Consider the following 20625-nt stretch of genomic DNA (forward strand, 5'->3'; position numbering starts at 1 on the left):
TGGCAGGGGCAGTGAAATACCTGTGCCTGTGGGTCATCTGATGCATGCCCTGCTCAGAGAGAGGCTGCTGCAGCATGCCCGAGGGCTCTGCTTACAGGATAAATCAGTACAGCTCAGATGATGTAACATGCCTCAGGGACAATGAGTCACTGCAGACTCTGATGGAGGGGTGAGTCTTGGCACCTATTGAAGTTCTGGGGATGGGTGGCTGAGTGAGCAGCCTTGGTCTGGCTGTGAGTTTGCCTTGCACCTGGTTTGCAGCATAGCTGGACACCCCCGGTCACATGTCCCCCATCCTTATCCTCTCCCTCCCCCTCTTCCTCCTTCTCGCTGTCCATGGCAGTGGTCTATGTCTTAGACTCTTCAGAGGTATATGTGTGGGGGGGGGGAGGAGAGAGAGGAGGGTGTCTTTGCAAAACTTGTAGCATGCAGCTCTTTGTAAGAGCTGCCTGTCTTTGGTTCAGCACCAGATTGACTGTTGGCCTCCTTGGCCTTCTGGTATGTCTGCCGCATTTCTTTCACTTTCATGCCGCATTGCTACTGATCCTTGCCATACCCCTTCTCCTGCATCCCCGTGCACTCTGCTTGTAGATGTCCACATTTCTGTGGTTGGCCCGTAGCTGTGCCTGCATAGCCTCATCTCCCCACAGGCCCAGGAGATCCAATATCTCCTGTCTACTCCAGACCAGTGTGTGTCTGGAGCATGTAGCTGGCATGATCAGCTGGGCAGTTGCACACAGCAATGGAGAGCTGCTAGATGTGCTCACCAAGCTGGGCAATCAGGAAAAGGCATTTCAAAAGTTTGCGTTTGTGATAAATAAAGGGTAGGGTTGCCAGGGCCGGCTCCAGGATTTTGGCCGCCCCAAGCAGTCAAACAAACAAACAAACAAAAAAAGCCGCGATCGCGATCTGCGGCGGCAATTCAGCATGAGGTCCTTCGCTCCGAGCAGGAGTGAGGGACCGTCCGCCGAATTGCCGCCGAACAGCTGGACGCGCCGCCCCTCTCCGACGTGGCTGCCCCAAGCACTTGCTTGGTAACCTGGTGCTTGGAGCCGTCACTGGGGGGTAGCCCCCGTTTATGAACATCCAGCCAGCCCATTAGCTGTAAAATCCCTCTTGGTTTCTGTTCTTTGCTTGTTTTTCCTGTAAAGGGTTAACAAGCCCACAGGTAAAAGAAAAGGAGTGGGCACCTGACCAAAAGAGCCAATGGGAATGTAGAACTTTTAAATTTGGGAAAGAAACTTTCCCTTTGTTGTTCTCTGGAGAAGGAGACACGGAGCAGCAATGCCATGCAAGGCTTGAACCAGGTATGAAGATTCATCTTTCACACCTAGAAGAAATTATTTGGATAGGGAATGTTTAGTTAGACACAACCAGATTTATTTTTTTATTTTGGCTTGTGGATTTCCTCTGTGCTAACCCCAGATGCTTTTGTTTGCTTGTAACCTTTAAACTGAACCCCCAAGAAAGCTATTTTGGGTGCTTGATTTTTGGAATTGCTCTTTTAAAATCTAGCAGAAGCCTAAGTCCCAGATGTATTTTCTTTCTTTTTGCTTTTAGTAAAATTTACCTTTTTTAAGAATAGGATTGGATTTTTGGTGTCCTAAGAGGTTTGTGCATATGCTGTTTGATTAGCTGTTGGCAACAGCTAATTTCCTTTCTTTTCTTTCTCGGCTCTTCCCCGGATGGGAGGGGGGTGAAAGGGCTTGAAGGTACCCTACAGGGAGTGCTCCTTCCTGGGTCCAAGGGTTTGTTTTTTTTTTGCATTTGGATGGTGGCAGCATTTACCAAGCCAAGATTAGAGAAAAGCCTGGAGCGACAAGTATTAATTTTTAGAATCCTTGCGGTCCCCCACCTTCTGCACTCGGAGTGATAGAGTGGGGATTCAGCCTTGACAGCATTGACCTTAGTATGTTGATCATGACTCTATGCCATTCGGGGAGGTGGTGGTGTTGTGTCGCTACAATAGAGCACTTACGTGGGTCAGAGATGAATTTAAGTATAGACACATGCACAAATAGGTTGATGCAAGATGGCTTATGTTGACCTAACTTTGTAGTGTAGACCAGGCCTGAATGATCATGGGCCCTGTTGAAAAAATAGTAGTGTGATCATGTAATTAAAGACTGTATCATAATGCATATGTACAAGGGAGCTGAATTAAGGTTGTACAGGCAACTTTGACTCTGGCATTTCCTAACATTTGAGTGCTTGACTTTCCAAGCTTACTAACCTTTTAGCCCAGTTTTTTTAGTGTAATTATAATTATTATGTACTTTAAGGGGTTGATTATATTGCTTGGGCATCCTCATTAGAGAAAAAGTGTCCTCTGTGTCCTGTATATGACTATGTGAAATGAAACGTTCGTATTACTTATAATAGATTAAACGTTGGTATTATTTGTAATAGATGGTTAATGTGACTTGAGATTTTGTCAGAGATATGATGGGCATGAAATGGAGTACACTGGTGCTGTGGGATTGTTATTTGGTATAAAGGGCTTATGATAAACTACATGAGGTTATATGCGTGCAGTTGGCTAATGGACCATTTTCAAATTTCTTAACTTGCAGATTTATTTTTAACTCCCTTTAACCTCCTTGTTGAGGCATTGTGATTTGGAAGAATGAGCATAGAGTCAGGAGGTCCAGAATTCTAATAATAGCTCTGCCACTGACTCATTGGGTGGCCTTAGGCACATTGCTTTGCCTTCCCATCTCTGTTTCTCTATCTATAATACACTGAGCCAGATCCTCGGCTGGTGGAAATCAGTGTGGCTCCATTGACTTCCACAGTGCTATGACAATTTATGCCATGTGATAATCGGACACATAGGGGTTAATACTTGCCCAACTACCTCACCTACCTTGATGATTAATTAGCTAATATCCGTACATGCTTTGTACACATAAAGTGCTAGAAAAATGTTAAACATTATCACTAACATTCTTGGAATGCAATTTGTACAAGATTTGCCTATTTTAGCAATCTGTACTTAAAGTTAACAATGTTTTGTTGGGGGGTAAATGCAAATAGATCTTCTGTGCACATTTGGTGCATGAGGACTTGTGCCAAAAAAGAGATATGGGCAGAAAATTCTATCATCCTTTTAAAATACAGAAAGAAACTACCAGTACAAAAATTATGAATTAATGACACACTAGTCTATTTGTGTTTACATCAACTTAAAAAAAAATAACCTTGGAGAAAGAAATGTTGCTTGCAACTCATTAGGTCTGTTAATCTGTTTCATGACAGTAGTAACTACTGCCTGTAGAAAAGGAAAAAAAATCAGACTATTATCTACTGTTCGGCATGAATGCCTAGATATATGTGAAATCATTAAATGCAAGGAAGGAGTAATAATGTTATTTACATAGTTTCCACTTAAAAGGAAAAAACAGCTAGAAACCATTTCCTATGCAATGGAACTCAAAGGCTTCTATATTTATGGAAGAGTGGAACTATCAAGAATTACCTTTCTTGGAATCCTGTCAGTAAGCACAATGAGAGATTTAAAATTGTTAGAATGTAATAACCTGAAGCATGCACACAGATACTTTGCTTAATATTCAGTGTGGTTTGATTTGAATTAACATTATTTTTTATTTCAGACACACATGCATTGCAACTTAGGGTTACACTAAATGACTTTGGGCTTTGGATATATATTTAGAAGATGATTTTTATAATTGAAATCATTTTGCTTCCTTAGGGGCCCCATTCTGAAAAATAATATTCATTTTTGAACAGTAGAAACATCTAAGTACTAAAACTGAGATGTACAGTCAGCTAACTAGCTCTTTAAAGGGAACTGAATCTACTTAAAACCCCAGAGCAAGTCACTATTATTAGTTGTATTATGAAATATGCACATTTCATATATGTTATATGATGATAGATCTTGATTCTTTTTCTCTTTCACTTAAACAGTTGAGAAATAGGGAGGAGCAGGTTGAGAAGTTGAAAGTGAAAGGCAGCTTGGGTGAAAGTGATCATGAAATGATAAGAGTTCATGATTTTAAGGAATGGCAGGAGGGAAAACAGCACAATAAAGATAATGGATTTCAAGAACGCAGACTTTAGCAAACTTGGGGAGTTGGTAGGTAAGATCCCCTGGGAAGCAAGTCAAAGGGGAAAAAGAGAGTTGACAGTTTTTCAAAGAGACATTATTAAGGACCAAGAGCAAACTGTCCTACTGGGTAGGAAAGATCGGAAGTCTGGCAAGAGACCACCCTGGTTTAACCAGGAGATTGTCAATGATCTGAAACTCAAAAAAGAGTCCTACAAAAAAGTGGAAAGCAGGTCAAATTACAAGAGATCACCAGGGCATGATGAAATGCATCCTAGAATCACAGGCGCCAACTTTCCAAAGTGCTGGGGGGTGCTCAACCCCCATCTCTGCCCCAGGCCCTGCCCCATTCCATCCCTTCCCCCAAAACCCCACAACTCCACCTTTTCCAGCCCCCACTCTGCCGCCGCCGCACCTCTTCCAGCCTCTGCTCCATCCCCACCTCGCCTCTTCCCGCCCAGTTCTTCCCGCCCAGTTCCACCCTCCCAGCGTGCCACGTCCTCGCTCCTCCGCACCCCTTCCCAGCCTCCTGCATGCCACAAAACAGCTGATTGCAGCGGGCGGGGTGCACGGGGAGTGAAGGGGAGGCACTGATCTGTGGGGCCTGCTGGCGGGCAGGAGAGGCTGTAGGGATTGGAGGGAGCTGATAGGGGGGCTAGCACCAACCATTTTTCCCCGCTGGTGCTCCAGCCTTGGAGCACCCACGGAGTCGGCGCCAATGCCTAGAATACTCAAGGAGCTGACTGAAGAGATATCTAAGCCATGAACAATTATCTTCAAAAAGTCAGGGAATACGATCAGATTCCAGAGGACTCAAAATGGACAAATAAAGTGCCAATCTATAAAAAGGGGAATAAGGACAACCCAGGGAATTACAGACCAGTCAGTTTAACTTCAATACCCAGAAAGATAATAGAGCAAATAATTAAGCAATCAATTTACAAACACTTAGAAGATAATAAAGTGATAACTAACAGCGTGGATTTGTCAAGAACAAATTGTGTCAAACCAATCTAATAGCTTTCTTTGACAGGATAACAACCCATGCGGATGGGGGGAAAGTGGTAGCTATGGTATATCTTGACTTTATTAAGGCTTTTGATACTGTCTCATATGACCTTCTCATAAACAAACTAGGGAAATACAACTTAGAATCTGATGGAGCTACTATAAGGTGGGTCATAACTGGTTGGAAAACTGTTCCCAGAGAGTTGTTATCACTCGTTCACAGTAAAGCTGTAAAGGCATATCAATTGGGGTCCTGCAGGATGAGTTCTGGGTCCAGTTCTGTTCAATTTCTTAATCAGTGATTTAGATAATGGCATAGAGAGTACACTTATAAAGTTTGCAGATGATACCAAGCTGGGAGTGGTTAGAAGTGCTTTGGTGGATAGGATTAAAAATCAAAATTATCTGGACAAATTGGAGAAATGGTCTGAAGCAAATAGGATGAAATTCAATAAGGACAAATGCAAAGTACATACAAAATGGGAAATGACTGTCTGGGAAGGAGTACTGCGGAAAGGGATCTGGGGGTCATAGTGGATCACAAGCTAAACATGAGTCAACTGTGTAACACTGTTGCAAAAAAAGCAAACATTCTGGGATGTATTAGCATGAATGTTGTAAGTAAGACGCAAGAAGAAATTCTTCTGTTCTACTCCGCACTGATATGGCCTCAACTGGAGTACTGTGTCTGGTTTTAAGATTAAGCTAGATAAGTTCATGGAGGGGATGGTTTAATGGGAACATGATTTTAGTCAAAGGAACAGCGTGCCATAGCTGGTAAATAGTATAATGGCCAATGAGGGTCTGGCTGGAGAATCTTGCCTACATGCTCGGGGTTCTACTGATCGCCATATTTGGGGTCGGGAAGGAATTTTCCTCCAGGGTAGATTGGCAGAGGCCCTGGAGGTTTTTCGCCTTCCTCCGCAGCATGGGGCGGGGATCGCTAGCTGGAGGATTCTCTGCTAATTGAAGTCTCTAAACCACAGGATTTGGGGACTTCAACAGCAGAGTCAAGGGAAAGGGTTGGGACGGCTTTGTGGCCTGCGTCATGCGGGAGGTCAGACTAGATGGTCATAATGGTCCCTTCTGACCTTAAAGTCTATGAGTCTATTGTGTCCAGTTCTGGGCGCCACATTTCAGGAAAGATGTGAACAAATTGGGGAAAGTCCAGAGAAGAGCAACAAAAATGATTAAAGGTCTAGAAAACATGACCTATGAGAGAAGATTGGAAAAAATTGGTTTGTTTAGTCTGGAGAACAGAAGACTGAGAGGGGATATAATAGTTTTCAAGTACATAAAATGTCGTTACAAGCAGAAGGGAGAAAAATTGTTCTCCTTAACCTCTGAGGCTAGGACAAGAAGCAATGGGCTTAAATTACAGCAAGGACGGTTTAGGTTGGACATCAGAAAGTACTTCCTAACTGTCAGGGTGGTTAAGCACTGGAATAAATTGCCTACGGAGGTTGTGGAATCTCCATCATTGGAGATTTTTAAGAGCAGGTGTCAAGGCTGATTCCCCACTCTGGCACTTTGAGTGCAGAAGGTGAGGTCCTGCAAGGATTCTAAAAATTAATACTGACCACTCCAGGCTGGTATTAAACTCCCAAGGTCACAGGTTCTCTCTGACCTTGAATGGGTAGATGCTGCCACCACCTAAGTGCAAAAAAGAAAAACCCACCCTTTTGAGAACCCAGGAAGGAGCACTTGGGAATTCCTTCCTGTGGGGTACTCTCAAGCGCGTGCGCACATACATACACACACTCACTCACCTGTTGCTACCGGCTAATTAAACAACATATGCACATACCTCTTAGGACACACACACAAAAACAAACCAATCCTGTTCTTAAAAAGGGTAAATTTTATTAAAAACAAACAAAAAGAAATAAAATACATCTGGAACTTAGGCTATTGCTAGAATTAAAAAGAGCAAATATAATAATTAAGCATCAAGAATGGTTTTCTTGAGGTCCAGCTTAAAGGTTACAAGCAAAACAAAAGTATTTGGGGATTAGCACAGAGTAGTCCACAAGCCAATAAGAAATGAAAGAAATAATCCTAATTGCGCCTTCCTAGACATTCCCTGATTTACTTACATATCTGGAGTTCAAATAAGTACTTCTAGGTATGATCTGATGATTTTCCATGCCTGGTTTAAAGCTTCTTGTAGCATTGCTGCTCTGTGTCGCTTCTTTCCGGAGAACAACAGACAAACCAAGGGAAAGGTTGTTTTTTTTTTTTTTTTTCCCAATTTTAAAATGTTCTAGCCCTCCCATTGGCTCTTTTGGTCAGGTGCCCACTCACTTCCCTTTACCTATGCATGCAGTCAGACTTTTTAACCCTTTACACGTAAAGCAACAAGTAGAGAACAGCTACCAAGAGGGATTCTATTGCTAACTGGCTGGCTGGGTGTCCACAAAAGGGGGCTACCCCTCCCCCCTCGTTTATCACAGCAGGTTAAACAAACACTTGTTAGGAATGGTGTAGATAATACTTAGTCCTGCCATGAGTGCAAGGGACTGGACTAGAAGACCACTCGAGTTTTCTTCCAGTCCTACGATTGTATGATTCTGTGGTTACCAGAATTCATGATCCTAATCCTGCAAAGTACTAAGATAATATGCTGTAAACTGGGGGCATTCAACATCCCAGAGATTTAGGCCTCAGATACAGTACCGTTGTAATGGTCTTAGCATTGAAGATATTCTTTACATTTACTTTTCTTGGTGACTAGTACTCAAGTTCTCATTTTAACTTTCCCATATTACACGGAGGAGATATATAGATATAGTTATGAAACCAGTTGTTTTAGATAGCCTTTTCTCATGAATCTTACAGAACAGTGACACAGAAAAAGTAGATTATTGTTTTACAGGGTTGTGCTTTAGTTTGAAATACTGCATTTCTTGGTGGTGATAGTCTGAACACACTGACTTGTCATGAGGCCACAAGAGACATGCAGTTTTGAAGTATAATCCTGTTCAAGGGCTGTGGCCACAATGAGAACGGAGGCGGCTATGGTTATCTAATGTTATTCAGGTACTACATGGAAACTGCTTAATTGTAAGTAGTAATAAATGAAGGATTTTTTTAACAGTTTGCATCAAAGCTTCTGTTTGATTTGAAATAAAGATTTTTTTTCTAATTTTATATAACGTGTCATTATTGTAGATATATCAACATAGTACTGTGAATAGATTACATGGGTTGAATAGAGTGCTAGAGAAATAACTGTAGTCTACTGCACTTGTAGCAAGATGGGCTAGACCTAATCGATCTCTTCCATCTCTAATTTCTGTGATATTACTGTAATTGATTTTCATTATTACCTCTGTTTGAATAATGAAGATGGTAAGAAACAGTGTATTACTCTTGTGTTCTCTCAAGTAATTAATTTCATTGCTGGAGAATGCCATCTATTGTATAATACCATAGCACATTGTTTCAGTAGACATATTCCCTGTGGAGTACTGAATGATGTAAATGTCTAGGTGCCTGCTTAATTGTACATGAGCATTTCTCATCTGTCAGTTCTGCTGGTGCTTCTTGAGCTATTAATTTGGAATGAAGTAACATAGGAGGAAAACATGTTATCTGATATTATAAAAACACCCATTTGTCAGAAAATAAATGAATCCCCCTTGAAAACACATCTGTTGTGAGGAGATGGAATAAAACGGTTTAATAGCCATATCTTGACTCTGACAACCCCTATTGGAAAAGACACAATGAAGCTCTCAATTGGTCACAAGTCACCAAGTAGATTCTGGTAAGATTTTTGAGTCAGAACAATAAAAAAGTTCTTATTTTATATTTTACAGGTTATATTGTATCCAACATCCAATAGCTCAAAGTCACCTGAGTTGCATAAAATGATAGTCCCCAAAAACAGCCAGGACTCTGACTTGAAGATTAAACTGGCAGTGAGGATGGATAAGCCACCCCATATGAAGCATTGTGGGTGAGTATGCACTTTGTGAATTCCTCTGCATTCTTGTTATTTAGTTCCAATATTATGTTCACATTTTTCCACATGTAACTATAAGGCAAAGTTGAGAGGCAGCACTGAAATGCACAACAGTTGCTGTAATATTGGAAGGTACCATGTGCTGGCTTTATAAGTAATTTGTAGCCTGGACTAACATTTAATTCAAATGATTCACTGGGATGTAAAGACAAATTGTAAGAACTAATTCTAAGGGCTTGGCTACACTTGCGAGTTACAGCACAATAAAGGAGCCCCGGGTGCACTAGCTCACTACCCGTCCACACTGGCAAGGCACATAGAGCGCTCTGACTCCGCAGCTACAGCGCTGCTGGTACTCCACCTCAGCGAGTGGAATAATGTTTGCTGCGCCCCCGCTGGAGCGACGTGAAGCCAGTGTGAATGAGGTGTTGCATTACTGCGCTCTGATTGACCTCCGGAAAGGTCCCATAATCCCCTTAAGTCAAGTGGCCACTCCTGTCATTGTTTTGAACTCACTGTAGGACTATGGATATGCCCTTTCAAAGCTCTGTTTCTGACAGCTGGCTGCTTATCTGCTCCGGGACAAAGGAACCATTACTGAAGAATGCTGCTTGCTTTAAGTGAGTGAGAGAGAGGTGTGGGGGGAGGTCTGCTGCTGTCTGAACTTACAAGAAAGCATGCTGACACACTCTCAGCCCCCCAAAACACAGTCTCTCTCTCCCACATACATACAACACACTCCATGTCGCACTCCACCCCACCCCCAGCATTTGAAAAGCACATTGCAGCCACTTGCATGCTGGGATAGCTATCACAATGCACTGCTCTTTGTGGTGTTGCAAGAGCTGCAGATGTGGCCACGCATGTGAGCTGCTAATGTGGCCCAGTGCTCTTCCAGCTGAGAATGTAAACACTCAGCAGTGTTTTCCCTGCTGTGGTCTCCAAAGGCTGGTTTAACTCTCAGCGCTCTACAACTGCAAGTGTACCCAAGTCCCAAGATGTCACAGTGAAAAGTGCAATGCCCTTTACAAAAAGCAGTTCTTAAATGTTAGGCTTAGAGTTAATAATGATTTTAAAAATACTTGATATCCAGGTGGCACACAATTTCCATTAAAATAAAATTAATTTTGTATGTGAATGTGGTGCTATTTGTAACACCAAAAGTTTCTGTCCTCTCATGTTCAGTATTTCTGTTCAATGGTATTTGCATTATCGTACCAATTTAGGAACGTTTTCCTGTTTTTATATCTTACATTAGAGCTGTGTGTAATGGATTATAAAAAAAAAAATATGAAAACACATGGCCAGCATCCCCCATCCCAATTGCAAAAATAATAATGTCTCCTGCAAAAGCAAAAGGCTTCAATTACAAATGTTACAAAATGTTCAGCAGGCATTTTTTTTATCCTTCTACACAATGCAAAAAGGCAGAAGTGCTTTCCAGCAAAAGAACACCATTCTAGATTCTAATTGTTACTGTATAAATTAGCATTGAGTATGCTATTAAATTCTTCTGAAATACTTCCGATTGTCTCTATTTTGCTTATTTCAGACAGGGCTGGTGTCGTTGCCTATTATTAAGGATGCCCCACACTTCCTATTATATAACACAGTTTTCAGTTCCTTATGACTTTGCTAAACTTTAACTGTATGGCCTGAAATTTTCCATGACAGGTGTCTGCCTCAGGATGTGTTTTTTTTTTTTTTTTTTTTGGTGTGTGAAAATGTCAGCCCAAATAGTTCTGTTGTTTCAAAGAATGAGACTTGGGATTAGTAGCAAGGAGACTGGGACTGGTTGTTCCAGGGGACCGAGCTCAGGAGCCTGGGGCATTACGGGAGAGATGCATTGTGTGAGGAGCTGGCAAGGGGGAACTGGGACTGGCTGGGCAAGGAGAGTGTGAAGGAGTGAGAAATCTGAGAAGTGGAAACTGAGACTGGGTAGGCAAGGAGAATAGGACAGGGATAAGAAGCCAGGGGTGGGGTAGATGGGGACAGGGCAGAAGGGGTCAAGATTCGGGGGGAGGGGTGGGAGGCAGAAGAGAGTCTGTGCAGAGTCCCTTCAGAACCTGTAATAGAACCCATGACTCAATATTCTTCTGTTCTCAGCAAATATCTGTGAAACCAACTGGCAAAGTGTGTCTCTCATCTCCCTTTAGTGCTTCCATGTACAGGATGATGAACTACTATTGAGATCAGTTACTCCATTAGCTCACATGGCTGAGGTCTGTGTGGTGGAACTAAAGGTTCCAAATCTGCTGCTCACCTATCTGGGTGTCAGTATGATACCACATGATGGTCTTTCTTGGGGGAGGGGTTCAGGGTTTTGGGCATTTTTTAATAACTAAGGAATTATTTTAAAAATTTTAAAAAAATGTTAAAAATAGGGATGTAAAATGTTAACTGCTTAATCAATTAATCGGTAAGCATTAGGTTTACCGGTTAACTGACATTAACCGTTAATCCCTGGCCGCACCATGCCGAACTCCATGTTGGCCAGCCCCCAGCCATGCAGCACCAGATTCTGGTTGCGCTGGCCAGACCCTGGTCCCTGGCTGTACTGGCCAGACCCCGGCTGTGCCCCACCGGCTGGCCAACCGACCCCACCCCAAGCCACTGACTTGCCGGCCAGAGCAACCCAGTCCCTCTCCCTTTAATCAGTTAACTGTTTAATCGATGGAAATTTAATCATTTAAACGGTTAACTTTTTAAACAATATTTACATCCCTAGTTAAAAGAACATTAATAAGTTGGCAAATTCAAGCACTCGGGCAACTTTAATTTATTCCCCTCATGTGGATGCATTATGATACACTGGATGGACCTCCTCTGGGGAAGGATCAGGCTTGGGTAGTAAAGGAGGGTGCTGTCTGTAGGACCTCTGCCTTTGTTGACAAAGTTGGAAGATGTTTAGTGACTCAGGCTGGAGGTTGCAGAAGTAGAAAGGATGGTGTTATAGTTAAGGCAGTTAAATACTGTGCTGGCAAATTGGATTCTATCTCTGCCTCTTCCAGTGTCCTATGTGATTCTGGGAAAGTCACTTAAACCAGACTTTTCACATGTGGTCATTAATTTTGTGTTCCTCTTTCTCTGGGTGCCTGAATTGAGAAACCGGGTTCTGATCTGGAAAAGTGCTGAGCACTTACAATTGCAACTGAAAAGTGTGGGAACAGTGTTTTGAATATAGGAGGTGCTAAATACTACCGAGTACTCTGAAACATCAGGTCCTATGCGTTTCAAATAGGGCAATTAAAGTTAATGGATACTTTTGACCTTAATCGCTCTGTGCTTCACTCCCCCCTCCGTAAAATGAGGAAAATAATACCTGTTCGTCTCACAGGGATGTTGTGAAGATGAATTCATTGATGTTTGTGAAGCACCACATACTATTGTAAGGAATGCCTTACTATAGAATAGTAATGAATTTAATAATTCTGTCTTCTGAGCAAGTTTGACGAGTGTGCAGTAAATAAGGCCTAGAGCCAAACATGGCACAGTGAAGAGAAGAGAAAACAAAATATTGAATAGCTGCTTATTAATTGACCAGTATCCATCCTCTGCACTGAATCAGATAGGGGTCGGTAGGAAAACATATGTGACTTTGTAATTAAAGACTGTTATCAGAATGCATATGTACAAAGATGGAGCTACTATAAGGTGGGTGCATAACTGGTAGGAAAATCGTTCCCAGAGAGTAGTTATCAATGGTTCACAGTCATGCTGGAAGGGCATAACGAGTGGGGTCCCACAGGGATCGGTTCTGGGTCCAGTTCTGTTCAATTTCTTCATCAGTGATTTAGATAATGGCAGAGAGAGTACACTTATAACATTTGCAGATGATACCAAGCTGGGAGAGGTTGCAAGTGTTTTGGAGGATAGGATTAAAATTCAAAATGATCTGGACAAACTGGAGAAATAGGATGAACTTCAATAAGGACAAATGCAAAGTACTCCACTTAGGAAGGAACAGTCAGTTGCACACATAGAAAATGGGAAATGACTGCCTAGGAAAGAGTACTGTGGAAAGGGATCTGGGGGTCAGAGTGGATCACAAGCTAAATATGAGTCAACAGTGTAACGCTGTTGCAAAAAAAGCAAACATGATTCTGGGATGTATTAGCAGGAGTGTTGTAAGCAAGACACGAGAAGTAAGGGACTGGAAGCCCCTTGGCTGATCCAATGCATAGGAGCCGGAGGGGGGACATGCTGCTGCTTTCAAGAGCTGCGCAGAGCCACAGCACACGCAGAGCGGGACAAGCCCCCAACTGGAGTGCTGGAGCGGGACAAGCCCCCGGCTGGAGTACCAGAGCGGGGCAAGCTCTGGATCTTGCTCCCTGGCAGGAGCTCGAAGGCTGGATTAAAAAGTCTGAAGGGCCGGATGTGGCCCCAGTCTGTAGTTTGTCCACACCTGCTCTAGATAATACTTAACCCTGCCTTGAGTACAGGGGACTAGGCTAGATGACCTCTCGAGGTCCCTTCCAGTTCTATGATTTTATGAAAGGGGCCAAATTAAGGTTGCACAGGCAACCTTAACTCTGGCATTTCTTAACTTTTGGGTGCTTGACTTTACAACATTAATGAGGTTCTCTTAACATATTTTATACTGCAAACGAAAACTTAAGAATGAGAACTGGAAATGGAAAATCAGTTTATTTTCTTGAAGTTGTCTCACACTTGTTATCCCTGACCAATCTTAGATTCTAATTACCAAATGTATAAGATTCATGTCTGATTTATTGGAAATAAGTGCACTATATGTTTTATGTAGTGCATTTCAACTGATGATCTCAAAACACTTTCATACTAGCTTTAGTATACCTCTCCTAAGCAGTTTGATACATTTTATGCATACTAATTTGACAGTTGGGTAAATAGATTTTAATGACAGTAATAGATATGGGATTCCATTTTTGGTGAATTTAGGAGGAACAAATCAAGACAGTTGGATGCATCGAGGCACTGCCATGGCCCAGATTGATCTCTCGTTTACAATCACTTGTTCCCTGAGCAAGCTGTGGAGGCTTCCTTGGGAATGGAACAGTTCTGACTTAGGCCTGGGCTACACTACAAGTTTAGGTCTACTTTAGCAGCGTTAAATCGAATTAAGCCTGGACACGTCCACACGACAAAGCCCTTTTTTTTGACTTAAAGGGCCTTTTAAACCGGTTTCTTTACTCCACCTCCGAGGGAATTAGCGCGAAAATCGGCCTTTACAGATCGGATTTGGGGTAGTGTGGACGGAATTCAACGTTATTGGCCTCCGGGAGCTATCCCACAGTGCTTCATTGTGACCGCTCTGGACAGCGCTCTCAACTCAGATGCACTGACCAGGTAGACAGGAAAAGCCCCGCGAACTTTTGAATTTCATTTCCTGTTTGCCCAGCGTGGAGAGCACAGGTGACCACGCAAAGCTCATCAGCACAAGTAACCATGATGGAGTCCCAGGATTGCAAAAGGGCTCCAGCATGGACCGAACGGGAGGTACGGTATCTGCTCGCCATATGGGGAGATAAATCAGTGCTAGCTGAACTCCGTAGCAGTAAACGAAATGGCAAAATATTAGAAAAAGTCTCAAAGGCCATGAAGGACAGAGGCCATAACAGGGACGCACAGCAGTGCCGCGTGAAAATTAAGGAGGTAAGGCAAGCCTACCACAAAGCCAGAGAGGCAAAAGGAAGGTCTGGGGCAGAGCTGCAAACATGCCGCTTCTACGCGGAGCTGCATGCCATTCTAGGGGGTGCAGCCACCACTACCCCAACCGTGTGCTTTGACTCCATCAATGGAGAATCACACAACAGGAAAGCGTGTTCGGGGTATGCGGAAGATGATGATGATGAAGACAATGAAGATAGCTCACAGCGAGGAAGCGGAGAAACCGGTTTCCTCAACAGCCAGGATATGTTTATCACCCTGGACCTGGAAACAGTAACCCCCAAACTCACCCAAGGCGTGCTCCCAGACCCTGAGGGCACACAAGGGACCTCTGGTGAGTGTACCTTTGTAACTATTACACATGGTTTAAAAGCAAGCATGTTTAATGATTGATGATTAATTCGCCCTGGCAATCGAGGCCAGTACAGCTGCTGGAAAAGTCCGTTGGGTTTGTGCTGCATGTTAACCCGGAAACCGCAGCCCCTCCTTTTACATTGCAAACCCATTTTAAGTGGCCAACCCAACGGGTCCTTGGTATGGGAAATGAGGGCGCTGCTGTTTGAAACCATTCCCACATGTTATGAAGGTTAAAAAAGCCAAAAGACTGTGGCTTACCATGGCTGCCTGCAAGCCGAATTCTGTTGCCTGGCACTGCGTGAGTGATCTCTCACACCAAACCAGCAGGCCCTCAATATAAGAGGAAAAATGCGACCTTGTAACGAAAGCACATGTGCTGTGTAATGTGAACAGCAAAATTTAACGTGAAAGAGTGTACCCATTGTTCTCTAAAATGTGTCTTTTTTAACCACCTCTCCCTTCTCCTCCACCAGCTGCAAATGTTTCTCCTTCGCAGAGGCTAGTGAAGATTAGAAGGAGAAAACGGCGGACTCGGGATTATATGTTCTCGGAGCTCCAGATGTCCTCCCACGCTGACAGAGCACAGCAGAATGCGTGGAGGCAGTCAACGTCAGAGTGCAAAAAAGCACAATATGAACAAGAGGAGAGGTGGCGGGCTGAAGAGAGCAAGTGGCAGGCTGAAGAGGATAGGTGGCGTCAGCTTGCTGACAGAAGGCAAGAGTCGATGCTCCAGCTGCTGGAGCATTAAACTGAAATGCTCCAGTGTATGATTGAGCTGCAGGAAAGGCAGCAGGAGCAGAGACCGCCACTACAGCCCCTGTGTAACCAACAGCCCTCCTCCCCAAGTTCCATAGCCTCCTCACCCAGACGCCCAAGAACATGGTGGGGGGGCCTCCGGCCACCCAGCCACTCCACCCCAGATGATTGCCCAAGCATCAGAAGGCTGGTCTTCAATAAGAGTTAAAGTTTTAAAGTTTTAAACTGCAGTGTGTCCTTGTCCTTCCCTCCTCCCCCACCCCACCCGGCGCTTCAATACTCCCCCACCCCTCCTGGGCAAGGAGAAACAAACAGAAGTTTCACACCGTAGCCTGGCCAGTCACAAAACTCATTTTCAAAGCTTCTCTGATGCGCCCCCTGCCCTGCTGTACTCTTCTAACCGCCCTGGTGTCTGGCTGCGCGTAATCAGCGGCCAGGCAATTTGCCTCAACCGCCCACCCCGCCATAAATGTCTCCCCCTATTGTGGAGCGCACAGCAAGCAGCAATAACAATGGGGATATTGGTTTAGCTGAGGTCTATCCAAGTCAGTAAGCTGCGCCAGCGCGCTTTTAAACATCCAAATGCACATTCCACCACCATTCGGCACTTGCTCAGCCTATAGTTGAACAGGTCCTGACTACAGTCCAGGCTGCCTGTGTACGGCTTCATGAGCCATGGCATTAAGAGGCAGGCTGGGTCCCCAAGGATAACGATAGGCATTGCAACATCCCCAATGGTTATTTTCTGGTCCGAGAAGAAAGTCCCTTCCTCCAGCTTTCAAAACAGACCAGAGTGCCTGAAGACGCGAGCATCATGTATGTTTCCCGGCCATCCCACGTTGATGTTGGTGAAACGTCCCTTGTGATCCACCAGGGCTTGCAGCAGCATTGAAAAGTACCCCTTGTGATTTATGTACTCGGTGGCTTGGTGCTCCGGTGACAAGATAGGGATATGGGTTCCGTCTATCACCCCACCACAGTTTGGCAATCCCATTGCAGCAAAGCCATCTACTATGACCTGCACGTTTCCCAGAGTCACTGCCCTTGATATCACCAGGTCTTTGATTGCCCTGGCAACTTGGATCACAGCAGCCCCCACAGTAGATTTGCCCACTCCAAATTGATTCCCGACTGACCGGTGGCTGTCTGGCGTTGCAAGCTTCCACAGGGCTATCGCCACTCGCTTCTCAACTGTGAGGGCTGCTCTCATCCTGGTATTCTGGTGCTTCAGGGCAGGGGAAAGCAAGTCACAAAGTTCCATGAAAGTGCCCTTATGCATGCAAAAGTTTCGCAGCCACTGGGAATCGTCCCACACCTGCAACACGATACGGTCCCACCAGTCTGTGCTTGTTTCCCAGGCCCAGAATCGGCGTTCCACGGCATGAACCTGCCCCAGTAACACCATGATTTGCACATTGCTGGGGCCCGTACTTTGTGAGAGGTCTATGTCCATGTCAATTTCCTCATCACTCTCGTCGCCGCGCTGTAATCACCTCCTCGCCTGGTCCTGGTTTTGCTTTGGCATGTTCTAGCTCTGCATATACTCCAGGACAATGCGCGTGGTGTTCATAGTGCTCATAATTGCCGCGGTGATCTGAGCGGGCTCCATGATCCCAGTGCTATGGCGTCTGGTCTGAAAAAAGGCGCGAAACTAGTGTCTGACGTAGGACGGGAGGGTGGGGCGAGTGACGACATGGCATACAGGTACAGGGAATTAAAATCAACAAAGGTGGCTGTGCATCAGGGAGAAACACAAACAACTGTCACACAGAATGGCCCCCCCAAAGATTGAACTCAAAACCCTGGGTTTAGCAGGCTGTTGATTTCACGGAGGGAGGGGGAAGCAAATGAATACAGAACAAATCTGGTCCATCTATTTTTACATCTTAAGCTGGCAGCAGACAGTGCAGCATAACTGATAGCCATCGACATCTTCTGGGTGCTTGGCAGAAAATGCTGTATTACGACTGCTAGCCATCATCGTCAAGACGGTTCAATAGGACTGCTGGGTCTCCAGGAGACAAAATGAAGAATCAGATGCCCAGAGTGGAAAGTTTGGTTCAGTATTTCTTAGAGGAATCTGCTGAAGAAGTTTCCCGGGTGCCTCTGATTGAACTCACTGAGGAATATGATGATGACGGATATCAATCGTAATACACCATCCACTGCCAAAAGGCAAGGAGCTGCTGCTGTGTAGCAATGCAGCTCCACGTCTGCCAGCACCCAGATAGCCGATGACGGCTACCAGTCATACTGCACCGTCTACTGCCAAAAGGCAATTAGCTGCTGCTGTGTAGCAATGCAGTACCACGTCTGCCGGCACCCAGATGACACATGGTGACGGTGAGCTGAGCTGAGCGGGCTCCATGCTTGCCATGGTATGTTGTCTGCACAGGTAACCCAGGTAAAAAGGTGCGAATTAATTGTCTGCCGTTGCTCTGACAGAGGGGGAGGGGCCTGACGACATGTACCCAGAACCCCCCGGGACACTGTTTTTGCATCATCAGGCATTGGGATCTCATCCCAGAATTGCAATGGTTGGCGGAGACTGCAGGAACTGTGGGATAGCTACCCATAGTGCAACGCTCCAGAAGTCGACGCTAGCCTCAGTACTGTGGATGCGGTCCGCCGACTTAATGCACTTAGAGCATTTTATGTGGGGACACACACAATCGACTGTATAAAACCGATATCTATAAAACCGTCTTCTATAAATTGGACCTAATTTCGTAGTGTAGACTTACCCTTAGTTCAGCTTTGGTTCCCTTGACTGATAAAGGGGATATGATGAAATGCTTCAGAGTCCATTCCAGTCCATTGTGCATATCTTGCATTTATATTTGATGGGTAGCATCTCATTCCACAATTGCTCCCGTCTGAATTATAACCTATTAAGAAATTAAGTAATCAATATTTTAGACTGCACCTTCTTCAAATCTTGCTCTTTCATTGGCTAGCTGTAATCATGATACATAGTGATACTCCTAACAATGGTATAAACTTGGAATAGTTTTGTTTATATGAACTGATTTTTTTTTTTTACAATATAACTTAATAAAAATGCTCAAGTCTCAAAATTGCTGTGGATTTCATTTGCAATTATCCTTAACTCTGATGCTTTTAACTCACAAAAACCCAGTGACCGTTGTCAGCTACATATTTTTTATACTAGTGTTTACGTTGGTACTATCAAAAACCTGTGTTAGTGTTATGCCAGTAAATCAAGTTTGTAAAGAACTTGTTTGAGAAAACACCCAGTGGCTCATCTATGCAACCCTCTGTAATAGGTTGAAAAGAATAAATGACTGTATATAAGCTTGTAATAAGCCTAGCCTTCTGACTCATCTTTTTTTTTTTTTTTTTTTTTTAAGTCTTTCGTGAATGGATATTTGAAAGAATGGAAAAAACTGAAGGACATTCCAATCCCTCCTTCTCCCCCCCCCCCCTTTACATACTTAATCCAAGCATTTGATGCCACAAGCACATGTGTGCCTGGCCCAAACAAATGCTACTAGCTAGAAGGTTCTGTGCAGTCTGAGGTGAATGCACCCCAGCAATGTGGATTTGTGAGATAGTCTTCTTGAAGAACTCTAGATACTAGTAACTTATGAATTTTTAAAAATTCTTTTTTACTATAACTCAATCTGTTCATCTTGTATTCATGGAATGTGGCAACCTTCTACTTGCCAAAGATTGTAGAGCCTGCTAGATAAAGTGTTGTCTCAATATTGTAAAGGTATTGCTAGAGTTTTACTTTTATTAAAATTTCTATTAAAATGTTTCCATTATGATTTTAGATTTTCCAAAAACTTCTGAGTCAAAAGGCATCACATGTTAAAAAGCCTATTTTGAAAGCTGTTTAGCAATATGAAGATGTGATAGCTAAGTTAGAAAAGAGATTGCCTGTGTAAGTGATTACACTGAAGACACGTGTGCCAATTTGGTCTTTCCCTTTCTAACTCATCACTTCATTGTGTGGGGTTGTGAACTAAAGGAGGCAGACGAGTCAGTCCTATTTGTCTTATTTTACTTAAGTAGCTTTCCCCTGTCTAATACAAAAATAATTTTCTTTTAATGTACATTTTTACATGACTGAATAGATGGATTTGTAATTCGTATTATTTTTACAAGTGAAATATTTTGGATCAGTTGAATTATCTTTTAGCATAGCCTAGTGGCTAATAGAGGGTATTGCTCTGTCGCTGTCAGTTTAGAATGAAAACAGGCACAGTGAAGTTTTTACAAGTAACTTGTTCAAGAAATAAATGCAGAACAAATACTATTCAATAGTCTCATCTAAAAGGGAAAAGAATAAAAACAAATTTTAAAAAGCAAAACCCAAACAGCATTATGTTTACAAAGCATTACTGCTTGAATTGGATATTGCATTTGTCTCAGCGCTCCAGAAATTGTTTCCAAGATACAGGAGGCAAAACTTTCATCCCCTAAATGTTTTGTTTTGCTTTTTCTTGAGATGTCCCTTATCAGTTCTCCCATGTCTGTCTTGGTTTTTTTCCTGGATTCCTCTCTCATTCTACAGATTTTTGATTGTCGTTCTTATTGCTGAATTTTAAAGAGGTTTCTTGGTCCTCTGTGTTTGTGTGTGTGTGTGTATGTAATTATATATAAAAACTGTGTGTGTGTAAAACTCCCTCACTTTTCGTGTTATTGGCATTGGCCATATTGTTGTGGCTTTTTGCATCTTTGCTCTCGTTTTTCTTTTGGGACATCTTTACAATTTATACTCTTCAGTAATAAGGACCCTAGACAAAGGATATCTTCGGAGCATTACTTACCCTATTATTCTGATTCTCTG

At 43.4% G+C, this 20625-nt stretch overlaps 1 protein-coding gene across 6 annotated transcripts in view; it reads left to right on the top strand.

Moving 5' to 3' along the window:
- CADPS2 (calcium dependent secretion activator 2) overlaps positions 1-20625 on the top strand; it is a 576541-nt gene that overhangs the window by 326687 nt on the left and 229229 nt on the right. For all 6 annotated transcript variants that reach the window (XM_054023205.1, XM_054023212.1, XM_054023223.1 and 3 more), the window contains one exon: positions 8902-9041. In XM_054023205.1, coding sequence (XP_053879180.1) covers positions 8902-9041 — 140 coding nt within the window. The remainder of the gene's footprint in view (positions 1-8901; positions 9042-20625) is intronic.

The sequence above is a fragment of the Malaclemys terrapin genome, chromosome 1, assembly GCF_027887155.1.
Source record: "Malaclemys terrapin pileata isolate rMalTer1 chromosome 1, rMalTer1.hap1, whole genome shotgun sequence".
NCBI lineage: Eukaryota > Metazoa > Chordata > Testudines > Emydidae > Malaclemys > Malaclemys terrapin.